At 37.9% G+C, this 13,885-nt stretch overlaps 1 protein-coding gene across 4 annotated transcripts in view; it reads left to right on the forward strand.

The window, feature by feature from the left end:
* The window catches only part of nucb2a (nucleobindin 2a), a 48,357-nt gene that overhangs the window by 2,444 nt on the left and 32,028 nt on the right, over positions 1–13,885 (forward strand). For 3 of the 4 annotated variants that reach the window (XM_069898276.1, XM_069898249.1, XM_069898255.1), the window contains exon 2: positions 15–152. In XM_069898276.1, coding sequence (XP_069754377.1) covers positions 15–152 — 138 coding nt within the window. Of the gene's footprint in view, positions 1–14; positions 153–13,622; positions 13,808–13,885 lie in introns of those variants that run through there. The other variant, XM_069898265.1, reaches the window with a different exon arrangement.

Genomic DNA, 13,885 nt, shown 5'->3' on the forward strand with positions numbered 1-13,885 from the left:
TTTGTACCCTGTAGATGTATTGGAAGTGTATCTCTATGTCTGATTGTTGGCTGCTCCTCTGCCTCATTGTTGTTTCTGAAAGTATACCAATTGATAAAATAAAGGTGAACAAAATCGAAGAGCCAGAAGTGCAGACAACACCTGAAACACAAGTAAGTAGTCATCATCCTATAGGACTTAAAAGCCATCCCCAGTTAATAAACATAAATTTATAAGTCATTGATGTCCTTGAGTCAGAAAATGCACAAAGGCCACTCGTTATGCTAACCATGTTGAAATGAATGACACTAAAGCATTGAAAGCTGATTTTGAAGAGGACAATTACTAAAAGTTGGGGGTGTGCAGTGGGGATGAGCATTTCTGCTGTTTGTAGGTACCATCATGTAAGTACATCAAACTTTTGAATTGAATAATATTGTGAGTCTATATTCTTGTGCATGAGTGTCTGTGTCAAGTGTTTGTATCCTGGGGCTGGCTTGGATATGAAATAGTTTACTTGCATTGAAAACCTGCCAACTACTTGTGAGCATGCTTGCATCAACTATAGAGCCTCAGCTGTGTGAGAGATTTTGAGTGCATCTCAATAATTAATCCCAATTATTTATTGCAAGACTTTATTCCCCAAATAGCTTTGTTAATTTTGTCAGAATGATCTGATGCTTTTCAGGTGAAGCCTGAGCAGCCAGTAGAGTAATATGTATTTTGTCAGAAGCAAATAATGTTGCCATGGGATCAGAATCATTTGTTGAATGGTTGCATGGATATCGTAGCTTTATTATGAGCAATTTGATTTATCTTGAGACACACAGTACAAGGACTTTGTCCATGGATACGTGCCAACGAAGAATTGAAAAAGGCCAACTAAGTCTCCAGGATATCATGTAATGCCAGATGACTGGATATCTGCCACCAAAGAGCCCTGTCGCTTGTAATCAACCTTCCAAACTTGAGATTTGTTCTACCTGCAGAAGCACAAATGAATTGAAGTGTGAGGCAGTCCATTAGAACACCTTGAAAGGAGGCAACCACCAAATGGGTGATGTTTTTGGCTTGTTTTATATCACCTTCCAGAATTCCACTTGATAAGTCTCGTCTCAACCTTTTATTACCCAAAGTTGTTCTACCATCACAATCCAAATAAAGTTCAACTGACTCTTCAATATCCTTTTGAACTTGGTGTGTTTGTGTAATTTTAATTATGCTAGACATGAACAGCATCGGCAGCAAGTTGCTGGAACATCAACCGTGAAGAAGTGCTTTGAAAGGCTGGTGATGAGGCAGATCAGCTCCTGTCTGAGCAGTGATGTTCCAGATTGCCCATCTACACAAAGCCCTAGAATTCCTGGACAGCAAAGATGCATTCATCAGGATGCTCTTTATCGACTACAGTTCAGTATTTAACGCCATCACTCACTCAAAACTGATCAGCAAACTCCAAGACATGGAGGTTAACATTCCACGGTGTAATTGGATCATAGATTTTGTCATCTCCAGACCACAATCAGTGAAGATTGGTCAGAACTTCTCCACAATCTCCATCAGTACCAGAGCATCACAGGGCTGTGTTCTTAGCCCACTGCTCTACTCGCCTATGACTGTGTGGCTCGGTATGATAATAACACCATCTCTACTTCCACTGGCACCCTGACACCCATTCCAGGCACCTAATACTCTGAGTTTTTAAACAAAAACTCCTTTTAACACCACCCCTCACCCTGACCTAGTATTTGTCATTTGTATCTTGTGAGGTGGGGGGGGGGAAGCATACTGGCTGGCACTCCTAAATATGCCTTTTGTAATCCATAAATATTGATCAGATCTCCACCAATTTTTTTTTTGTAATTGCAGGTATTTTTATTTTGTGTTTCATGATTTGTCGTCAAGACTTTAAATTGTGAGTCTTTCCTTTTTGTTGGTGGAGATGTATGGGCTTCTTGCTGTGAGCAAGGCCTGTTTGTAAATCCCCCAACCCCTTTCTCACCATCCTCATTCTTTTATGGGTCATTTCTGAAGGCTATTTGCACGCTAAACTACATCCTCAGCTTCTGCCAGGAAACCTTGCCAAAGTAAGGATAAAAAATATGCATCATTGGACCAGCGAGACCTGTAGTTTATGTGAATGCTTGCAGTCTGCAAGCTGCCAGAGAATAAGTTCAAGACCAAAATACATTCCATAAGTAAATCACGAAATGTTTTAGGCACCATGGTTGAAGTAAAAACCACAAAATGCTGGAGAGGCTCAGCAGGTCAAACAGTGTCCTTTTCTGTAGCACAGGTAGAAATACAAAACCAATATTTTGGGCTTGAGCCCTTCATCAAGGTATAATCCTTCTCCAGCCTCCTTATTTCCTCTACACTACCTGTTCTTCCATGTACCTTTGTATCATCCACAAACTTTACCACAAAGCCATTGATTCCATAATCCAAATCATTAATATACAATATAAAAAGATGCAGCCCCAACACTGACCCCTGTGGAACACCACTAGCAGCTGGCAGCCAATCAGAATATGATCTTTGTATTCCAACTTTCTGTCAATCAGCCAATGCTCTACCCATTCTAGTATGTTTCCTGTTATACTATAGGCTCTTATCTTGTTAAGTAGCCTCATGTGCAGCACCTTGTCAAATGCCTTTTGAAAATCCAAATGCACAAGCTCGATGGCATCGCCCTTATCATTTCCTCAAAGAATTCCAATAGGTTTTTCAAGCAAGATTTTCCGTTAAGGAAACTATGCTGGTTTTGATCTATCCTGTCATGTGCCTCCAAGTATTCCATAACATCTTCCCAACTACGAACCGATATATAATTTTCTTTCTGCTGCCTCACTCCTTTCTTGAATAGTGGGGTGACATTTCCAATCCTCTGAGACCATCTACTGATCCCTGAAAAATCATTACCAGTGCTTCCACAATCTCCACTCCTGCTTCTTCCAGGACCTGAGGGTGAAATCCATTGGGACCCAGAGACTTATCCACCCTCAGACCTTTCAGCTTTCTAAGCACCTTGTAACTGCACTTACTTCCCAGATACGCTTCAACATCTGTTATGTTGTTCGTGAAGACTGATGCAAAATATTCATTTAATTCCTCTGCAATTTTCTTGTTTCCCGTTATTATTTCTCCAGCATCATTTTTGAGCAGTCCTAATTCTCCTCTCACCTCTTTTATTATTTCTATATTTGAAGAGGCCTTTTTAAAAAAAATTTAAAAAAAAAAAATTCTTTGATATTATATGCAAGCCTGTTTTCATATTTCAGGTTGGAGGAACTGATGATTTCTGAAGTTGAACTGTGGTTCCTCTCTGGTTGCTCTCACTAGCAAGAGTGATGATGGAAACCTCTGATTGAATCTGAAATCTCTTGACCTCTGTGCTTTGCCATGTGTTATATCTGTATTGATGGAGCTGATCTGAAATAACCCAATTGGATAATAAAGTTGAATATTAAGTTCCTCTAAATTTCATTGAATTTTGTTGCTGTCAATACAATGATTAGTGAGAGCACAGATAGTGTAATGTAAATTCTCTGTAATAAAACATATGCTGTAATTAATAATACCCATAAATCAGATTTACTTTTTTTTCTATAAAAGGGTGATTTGTTATCAAATTACAGATCCAAGTGTTGGGGCTTTAACTGTCTTCAGCTAGACGTTGGGTGGATGTCCTTGTTGAAGGACATCTTTCCGATGTCCTTGTTGAAGAAGCCATATTTTAGAGACTAGAATCCTATGATGTCAGGAGATTGCTGGGTGCAGATTAGATCAATAACTGTGCCACTGCAAAATATTGGTTGTAGTTTAAGTCAGTAGTGTTGAATTATCCATCACACTAAAGCTGTAATCGTTCATCTACAACACTGCATCTACCTTACAAAGTGCAAAATTGTCTGAGTAGATACTGCCACCAAAAATCAAGAATGATACAATCTAGCCAATTGCTATTCAGTTCTCAATCATCAGTATAGCAGTGCAAGGCAAGAGTGTGGGAGTGTATACTCAAATGGTTCGAAACAACTCATACAGACGAAAATCAGTTTGAATAAACATTTGGAGGCTATCACATGCAAGGATGGGTAAAGGTCCACAAAGTTCTCCAATAATGTTCTGAAGTTACCAGCAAGTAACTAACTGACCTAATTACAGGATACACCAGTCAAGCACAAGACAAAAGACAACCAAGGACCAAAGAACATGTAATCAAAAATAGTGGCCATTTGGTTTGAAAAAAGTGAGCATCTTTTTTTTTTTTTTTTTAAATTTTTTATTTTTCACACCATAAATCACAATAGCCATGATATACACTTTTTCTTTTCCACACATTTACAGTGACTTTTTGTCCCTCCCCCCTCCCTCCTCCCAAGCCACCCCCCCACCCCCCCCCCCCCTCTCATCCATTTTAGGTATACAATCTAGGTTGCATTAATTCAGTTAGACAATGTTGTCATTCAACAAAAATACACCAGAAATTCTACTGAGTCCATTCTTTTCTTTTCTTCTCCTTCTATCAACTTAGGTAATGTTTGTTCCCGGTAGGTTTTCGCTATTGTATTTAATGTAAGGCTCCCATACTTGTTCGAATATTTCAATATTATTTCTTAAACTATATGTTATTTTTTCTTATGGAATACATTTATTCATTTCTATATACCATTGTTGTATTTTCAAATTATCTTCCAATTTAAATTTAGTAGTTTCTTCCTTTTAATTTGGTTATGTATTCCATTAATATTTAGAGTCATATAGTTCAGCGTAGCCATTTTATATTTTGTTTATCTTCTCTTTCCGTTTTTCCATCATTACCTTTCCTCCTTTTCCATTTCTGTTTTCTTATTTTCAACTCTTTACCAGACAACATTCCTACAACATCCAACATTTTCCTTATTCTCCTATTTCTATCTTCTTTATCCCCAATCTCCCCTTCCCCTCCTGAGTTGCCCTTTATCCCTTGTCGGACAACCACATCTCCCCTCTCCATTTGGATTTGCGAATCCACTCGCAAGCGTCAACTGATTTTGCAGTGACCGCTCTTTTCCCCCACCCAGCCCCCCCCAGAAAAGATTTCGCTTTTTATATGTCACAAAGGTCTCTCTTTTAATTCCCTCCTTATTCTCTCTATTCCATTACCTGCCCTTATTAATTCTTGTCTATACTCTCTATGTTTTCCTCTAATTACAGATACTTTCACATATGCCCATTGTCTCTATTCACTCTTATACCTCTTTACCCGCATACATATCAATCGTGGTCATTTTTACCCTCCTTACCCGTCTTCATCCCTCAGTCTATTTTTGTCTTTACCCACATACATATCAATCGTGGTCATTTTTACCCTCCTTACCCGTCTTCATCCCTCAGTCTATTTTTGTCTTTACCCACATACATATCAATCGTGATCATTTTTGCTCTCATTACCCGTCTTCATCCCTCAGTCTATTTTTGTAATTGTTCTGCAAATTTTCGTGCTTCTTCTGGATCCGAGAATAGTCTGTTTTGTTGTCCTGGAATAAATATTTTCAATACCGCAGGATGCTTCAGTGTAAATTTATATCCTTTCTTCCATAAAATCGCTTTTGCTGTATTGAACTCTTTTCTCTTCTTTAGGAGTTCAAAGCTTATATCTGGATAAATGAAGATTTTTTGCCCTTTATACTCCAGTGGTTTGTTGCCCTCTCTTACTTTTTCCATTGTCTTCTCCAGTACCTTTTCTCTTGTAGTATATCTTAGGAATTTTACTACAATAGATCTTGGTTTTTGTTGTGGTTGTGGTTTAGGGGCCAATGCTCTATGTGCCCTTTCTATTTCCATTTCTTGCTGTAGTTCTGGACATCCTAGGGCCTTAGGGATCCATTCTTTTATAAACTCCCTCATATTCTTGCCTTCTTCATCTTCCTTAAGGCCCACTATCTTTATGTTATTTCTTCTGTTATAATTTTCCATTATATCTATTTTTTGGGCTAGTAATTCTTGTGTCTCTTTAGTTTTTTTATTAGATTCCTCCAATTTCTTTTTTAAGTCTTCTACCTCCATTTCTGCTGCTATTGCCCGTTCTTCCATCTTGTCCATTTTTTTCCCCATTTCTGTTAAGGTCATATCCATTTTATTTATTTTCTTTTCTGTGTTGTTTATTCTTCTTCTTAAATCATTGAATTCCTGTGTTTGCCATTCTTTAAATGACTCCATGTATCCTCTAACAAGAGCAAGTATATCCTTTACCTTGCCTTTCCCTTTATCTATTTCACTGTATTCTTCCTGTTCTTCTTCCTCTGGGTTGGCCATCTGTTGTTTCTTTGTTGCCCTTTCCTCCTCTTCTTTCTTGTTTCCATTGTCTTCTGTGGTCTCTTCTTGCTGCAGGTGTTCTGCAGCTGTCGTTGCCGGCTGTGGAGATCGACTCCCTAGCTGGTCCCCCCTCCCGTCGGTGTGTTTTTTTTCATGCGCATCGCGCATGCGCGACTCCTCGCGCATGCGCGGTTGCGCACTTTTACTCGGCTCTGTGAGCCATTGTTGTAGTTCTTTTTCTACCGACCTGAGGTAGCGGGCTCCTCTCTCCACAGCGTGCCTCTTCGGACAGGTAAGGCCTTCACCTTTTTCCTCCGTTGTCTTCTCTTCCTCTCTTCTTTCCGTTGATTTTGATTTTTCTCCTTTTGTCTCCATCTTCTTTCCACCTTTATACTCACTTTTCTTTAACTTGTATTTCTGTGCCTTTGTATTTTCTCTTGTTTTTCCCGACTTTTCTGGAGAGGGCTGGAGTTCACCGTCCGGCCACTACTCCATCACGTGACTCCTCCGAAAAAAGTGAGCATCTTAATGCATCCACAGCTTTAACAGGAGGGGGAAGAGGTGTGGAAGTCTTTGAGCTGTCAGGAGAAACCAATCTTCTGCTTTTGTGCACTTGATGGGCTCACTACCAACAATTAAGATGCTTCATCACTGGTGAAGTGGAAGATGGAGATGGCAATGTAACATCCAATAGACCAGCGGTAACAGGATGAAGATGGACAAAATGGGTTGGACCAGAACTCAACAGTTGATGTGGTATCATCTCAATGAGGAGGAACACGGAACTGAAGAAATGTGGACCTTGAAAACAGGATTTAACCTCTGCATGTGCATTTGCACTCATGAGCTGAGGACCAACACTCTGCTGGAAGAGCCCAATCATCTGGAGTCTTGATGAGTAGCATACTATGCAAGTTGTGAGTGCTTGTTCTTTCTTTGCAAATAAGTATGTAAATAAAACAAACTTTATCATTCATCAGTTGTCAGTGGTGTTTCTAATATAATTGTTTATTAGGCACAGCTAAAACTGCTATACCAATAATTTGCTCACTGCTCAATTTGGAATCGATCTTGGCTCCGCTCCATGGATTTGTATGGATAAAAAGATTGAATTTTCTGGATGAAATGAGAATGACTGTTCTTGAGATCAAGACCGCATTTGTTTGAGTACGACATCCAGGAACTTGAATTAAATTTAAGCCAGTGGAATTTGGGTTATTTGGATAGCAGGTCTCGTTTTTTTAATAATTTTAAATTTTTTTACACTGTGAACCGTATCAACCAAAATATGTACAAACGTATCTCATTAAATATACACAGTGGTCTTTTCTCCCCTTTCCCCTCCCCTCACTTCCCTCCCTCCCCTCTACCCAGCCCCCTCCAATACCCATAAATATTCAACATATACAATACAATAAAACCATAAAACAATATTTTCACACAAAGGAAAATAAACAAGAAAAATGCATCATCTATTTATTACACACTGAATCTAGTCGTTTTGTCTTATCATTTTCATTCTCATTTTAGGGGATGAAGGTTGTAGGCAAGCTCTCTCTGATATATTCCATGTATGGTTCCCAAATTTGCTCAAACATTGTGACTTTATTTTTTAAATTATATGTTATTTTTTCCAATGGAATATATTTATTCATTTCCATGTACCATTGCTGTATACTCATGCTCTCTTCCATTTTCCAAGTTGACATTATACATTTTTTTTGCTATCGCTAAGCCTATCATAATGAATTTTTTTTGCACTTTATCCAATTTGAGGCCTAATTCTCTACTTCTTATGTTACTTAAAAGAAATATCTCTGGTTATTTTTGGTATGTTTTTTTTTTGTAATTTTATTTAGTATCTGATTTATTTCTTCCCAAACGTATTTACTTTCGTACATGCCCAAGTTGCATGTAATGTTGTTCCCATTAATGTTGAATCCCATTTTTTTAATTTTTGAGGAGTAATATATACCCTATATAACTAATTATACTGTATCATGCGTAACCATGTGTTTATTGTATTCTTCATAGTTCCAGAACATAACTTTTTCCATACTTCATTTTTTATCTTTATGTTTAGATCCTTTTCCCAAATCTGCTCAGGTTTATAGTTTATTTCCTTTTCCTTATCTTGCAGCTTAATGTACATGTTGGTTATAAATCTTTTGATTATCATTGTGTCTGTGATCACATATTCAAAGCTGCTTCCTTCAGGTAATCTCAAGCTGTTTTCCAATTTATCCTTTAAATAAGCTTTCAGTTGATGGTATGCAAACACTGAACTGTGAGTTATTCCTTCAACTGTTCAAATGTTAATAAATTATTTCCCAAAAAACAATTTTCTATTCTTTTGATTCCTTTTCTCTCCCATTCTCTAAAGGAAAGATTATCTATTATAAAAGGGATTAATAAATTTTGCGTCAATAGTAATTTTGGTATTTGATCATTTGGTTTTTTTTTTCCTTTCTAAGTGGACCTTCTTCCATGTATTAAGTAAATGATGCAGTACTGGTGAATTTTTATATTGCACTAGCTTTTCATCCCACTTATAAAGTATATATTCTGGTACCTTTTCCCCTATTTTATCTAGTTCTATCTTAGTCTAGTCTGGTTTTTTCCCTTGTCTGGTAAAAATTTGATAAATACCTCAATTGCGCTGCTCTATAACAATTTTTAAAGTTTGGTAACTGCAAACCACCTTGGTTGTACAGCTCTGTTAATTTATCTAACGCTATCCTCGGTTTTTCCCCCCCCTTTCCACAAGAATTTCCTTATTCTCTTTCGTTCCTTAAATAATTTTTTCTGTTAAGAGAATTGGTGATGTTTGAAATAAGTATTGTATCCTTGGGAACACGTTCATTTTAATGCAGTTTACCCTCCCTATCAATGTTAGTGGTAATTCTTTCCTATGTTCTAAGTCTTCCTGCAATTTCTTTATTAGTGGCTGATAATTTAGTTTGTACAAGTGGCTTAAGTTATTATCTAACCTGATCCCTAGGTATCAGATTGCTTGTGCTTGCCATTTAAATGGTAATTCTTTTTAAAATTCTGTATAGTCTATGTTACTCATTGGCATCACTTCACTTTTATTTGCGTTGATCTTGTACCTTGATACTTCTCCATATTCAATTTCTTATGTAATTATTTTACTGATATCTCTGGTTCTTTAGGTATACTATGATGTCATCTGCAAATAAACTGATTTTATACTCCTTCTCCTTTATTTTTTATCCCTTTTATTTTCTATTCTTATCAGTTCTGCCAAAGGTTCTATTGCTAAGGCGAACAATGAGGGGGATAGTGGAATCCCTGTCTAGTTGACCTACTTAATTTAAAGTGACTCAATACATATCCATTTACTGTTACCTTCGCCAATGGTCCATTATACAATGGTTTAATCCAATTTATATATTTTTCTGGTAGATTGAATTTCTGTAATATTTCAAATAAGTAATTCCACTTTACTCCGTCAAAGGCTTTTTCTGCCTCTAGAGCAACAGCCACTGTTGGTTTCTTATTTCCTTGAACTGCGTGAATTAGATTAATTAGTTTGCAGAAATTGTCCGCTGTTCGTCTTTTCTTAATAAATCCGTTTGATCTTGTTTTACTATTTTAGGTACACAATTGGCCAATCTGTTTGCTAATAATTTCGCTATTATCTTATAGTCTGAGTTAAGTAGAGATGTTGGTCTATATGATGCTGGTGTTAGTGGATCCTTCCTCGTCTTTGGTATTACAGTAATTATTGCTGTCTTACATAAATCTGGCAAGTTTTGTGTTTCTTCTGTCTGGTTCATTACTTCCAGGAGAGGAGGAATTAATAACTCTTTAAATGTTTTATAGAATTCTATTGGAAATCCATCCTCTCCTGGTGTTTTATTGTTCAGCAGCTTTTTTAATATATCCTGCACTTCCTCTATTTCAAATGGTTTTATTCATTTGTTTTGTTCCTCTTCTTGAAATTTCAGCAGTTCAATTTTAGTTAAAAATTCCTCTATTTTATCATCTTTCCCCTCATTCTCCATTTGATACAATTGTTCATAAAATTCCTTAAAATTTTCATTAATCTCTGTTGGATTATATGTAATTTGATGCCCTTTTTCCTTGATGCCACTATCGTTCTTTTAGCTTGTTCTGTTTTAAGTTGCCAGGCTAATATTTTGTGTTTTTTTTTTTCTCCCAATTCGTAATCCTTTTGCTTTGTTTTCATTATGTTCTTCTCCACCTTGTACATTTGTAATGTTTAGTATTTATTTTTTTTTGTCCACCATTTCTCTCTTTTTCATTATATCGTCCCTTTACTAGTTCCTTTGCTGTACTTACTATCTCCTTTTCCAACTGATTTATTTCCCGATTATAATCATTTTTCATCTTAGTCACATAACTTATTATCTGCCCTCTAATGAAGGCTTTCATTGCGACCCATAATATAAATTTGTCTTTCACTGATCCTGTGTTTATTTCAAAATATGTTTTAATTTGGCGTTCAATGAACTCCCTAAATTCATGTCTTTTAAGTAGCATGGAGTTTAACCTCCATCTATATGTTCTTGGTGGGATGTCCTCCAGTTCTATTGTTAATAATAGGGGTGAATGATCTAATAGTAGTCTAGCTTAATATTCAGTTTTCCTAACTCTCCCTTGAATATGGGCCGACAACAAAAACAAAAACATATCAATCTTGAGTATGTTTTATGCCTACTTTAATAATATCAGTATTCCTTCTCTCTTGGGTGCTCTTTCTCCTCTGATTGCACACTGTGCATGCACAGCTCCTCGCGCATGCGCCATGGCACACTTTTGTTTGGCTCTGAGAGCCATTTTTGTCGTGTACCGGCTGGTGGGTCACGACTCTGCAGGGCAGGTACTGACCTCGAGGGTTGGGCGCTCCTCGTCACCACAGCGTCCTGTTCCTTCCTGCAGGTAAGGCCTTCTTCTTCTCCGGCGACTTTTTTTACTTTTTTTCCAGCTGTTCTTACTTTCTCCTTCTTGGAAGCCACCTTCTTTCTCTTCTCTGTATCTTTATCTTCTATTTCTTGTACTCTATTTCTGTTAGGCTTTGCTTTTTCCTAACTTTTTTGTCCTATTTTCCTGGAGAGGGCTGGTTTTCCCGACCGGCCGCTACTCCATCACGTGACTCCTCATAGCAGGTCTCTCTTCTGGTTTCATGATTTCTCTGATCCTGCAAAGTCTTTTCACCACCTACAAGGGTGTGATGGAATGTTCCACGGCTGCAGTTGGTGAAAGCAGCCAGCCTATTTGGCTCCGGATTCATCCAAGTCCTTTTATTTGTCACCCGATTGTATCAGTACAACCTGATGAAGCTGTGTTCTCTGGCCAACTGTGTAAAACAGATAGACTTGTGATACATATACACACACACACACACACACTACATGTGTAAATACATTAAAATAAATATTAGTAATAAATAGAGTCACGGCAGTTGTTTTAGCAGCCATTCAGCAGACTGACTGCCCGTGCAAAGAAGCTGTTTCTTAGCCTGGTGGATCTGGCTCTGATACTTTGATATTTCTTTCCCAATGGGAGTAGCTGGAAGATGGTTGCTCCCTTATTTTGCAAGCTCTTGCTAAACAACAATCCCCATTTCTAAATTAATATCGCTTGATAAATCCCAACCACAAAGTGCATCCATTGATCTTGGACAACTAAAAGCACCATTTTCCTCTTGCTTCCAACCCCATCAATCCATTTTCAGCACTTCCTTTGATAATAATAGTGGTACTAATCCTCATTACTGCTTTTATGGTCCTGTGGATTAACCTCCGATCCAGTGCTCTACAGCAGCCACTCTCAACTCTTTTTCAGCAATGCCTTAAAATTTATGGGCGCCCTTCCCTGTGAGGCACTTGATTTGGTTTCCTCCGCACTTCTCTCATACTGACAAATATTTTTTTAAAAATTTTTTAATGTGAGGTGAAAAGAAAACAAGGCTTTTACTTAAATATGCTGTGGCACCCAGGGGGCTGTAGGGCCCCTGTTGAGAATGACTCTTCCACGCCAACCATACCACACTGTGATGCGGCCGGCCAGGATGCTCTCAGTAGTTGAAAGTTTCCAGAATGGTGGCCTGCCTTAGCCTTCTAAGGAACTGCAATTGCTATTGCGTCTTCCTGACAAGTGAGGAGATGGGTGTCCAGGGTAGGCCACTTCTTAAGTGGACTCCAGGGAACTTGGTGCTCTCTGCTCTATCCACTATCGAGCTATTAATGTGGGGTGGAGGATGGTCATTCCCTGGTCCTCTTGAAGCCCACAGTCAGCTTTTTTGTCTTGTCCACATCGAGACTCTGGTTGCTATTCTCTCACAATTTCACACTTCTCTGTATTTCAACGCATTTTTGATGCTGATCCACAATTACGTGATACTGTTGATGCAATATGATTGCAACATTCACTATTAAAATGGTGTCCTGCTGCATATTTGGAAGACTCCTTTCATAGCACTCCTTAGCAGTGGCATGTACAGGATGGAAGGGCATGGGAGGTTGGTACATGATAACACTTAGTTCTTCTCTGAGTCTTGCACCATCCAAAGGAGAAATTCTATTCTTTTATTGCTTAACCAAAAACAGACCGCCTGGATAAATGATATCTTCACCCCTGGATGGTAGTGGTTCAAATAGTAGCTCTCCAATATATTAAAATTAGTACCGCTATTATTATCAAAGGAAGTGCTGAAAATGGATTGATAGGGTTGGAAGCAAGAGGAAAATGGTGCTTTTAGTTGTCCAAGATCAATGGATGCACTTTGTGGTTGGGATTTATCAAGCGATATTAATTTAGAAATTCAGTCTTGAAATTTTTTTCTGGTGTTAGGCAATTGATTTTGTTCCCTTTTGTGCCACGTGCAATGGTTCCTGATTCTGATGGTTCCGTGGTCTCTGGAAATTTACACCAATGCTTCCACATATGAGCCATCCCCGTATCTTGCCGCGATTTCCACTTCCAACAAACCTGGATGATGCCTTTGCGGTGGATTTTTGGGTACTTCAGGATTAAATTATTTTGTGAGTTAATTTGTTGGGCAGTCCCATGACAACCTGGCACCACAGGGCTGATGTGAAAATGTGTATCAGGAAATCGGGTCCTGTCTGTCAACCTTTGCTGATATCTTGTTTTTCACTTCTTCCTACTCGCCTGGAAAACCGAAGCATGTAAACTTTTCTATTGATTTTGTGTTTTTAAATGTTAATATTCCAGTCTTAATAGCTTTATGATGTTCAAAATTGTGTAAGGATTAGTAAAGTATTTTTATAATTCAGTTTATTTGTATTGATGTCTTTGAGCAAAAATAATGTTCTTTTTGATGTCTGTACCAGACAAAGAATCCAGTTTCTTGTGTTGAGCTGTAAACTTGGACTCCCTTTTCCTGGAATTACCACCATCAGTGATGGAGTTGTATCAATCAGAGATTGTGAAGACTTCAGTATGCTCTTTTGAGTGCAATCTTCAGTTTGCAAGTGAAAATCTGTGTACATTAATTTATCCAGTTTTTAAAAAAAAGGTACAACCATTTCAAAAGCCTGCTTGTTGCTTTCCTGAGATTAACAGTATCCCAGCAATGTCTCATTGACAATAACAG

Source organism: Narcine bancroftii, chromosome 1, assembly GCF_036971445.1.
Source record: "Narcine bancroftii isolate sNarBan1 chromosome 1, sNarBan1.hap1, whole genome shotgun sequence".
NCBI classification, from domain to species: domain Eukaryota; kingdom Metazoa; phylum Chordata; class Chondrichthyes; order Torpediniformes; family Narcinidae; genus Narcine; species Narcine bancroftii.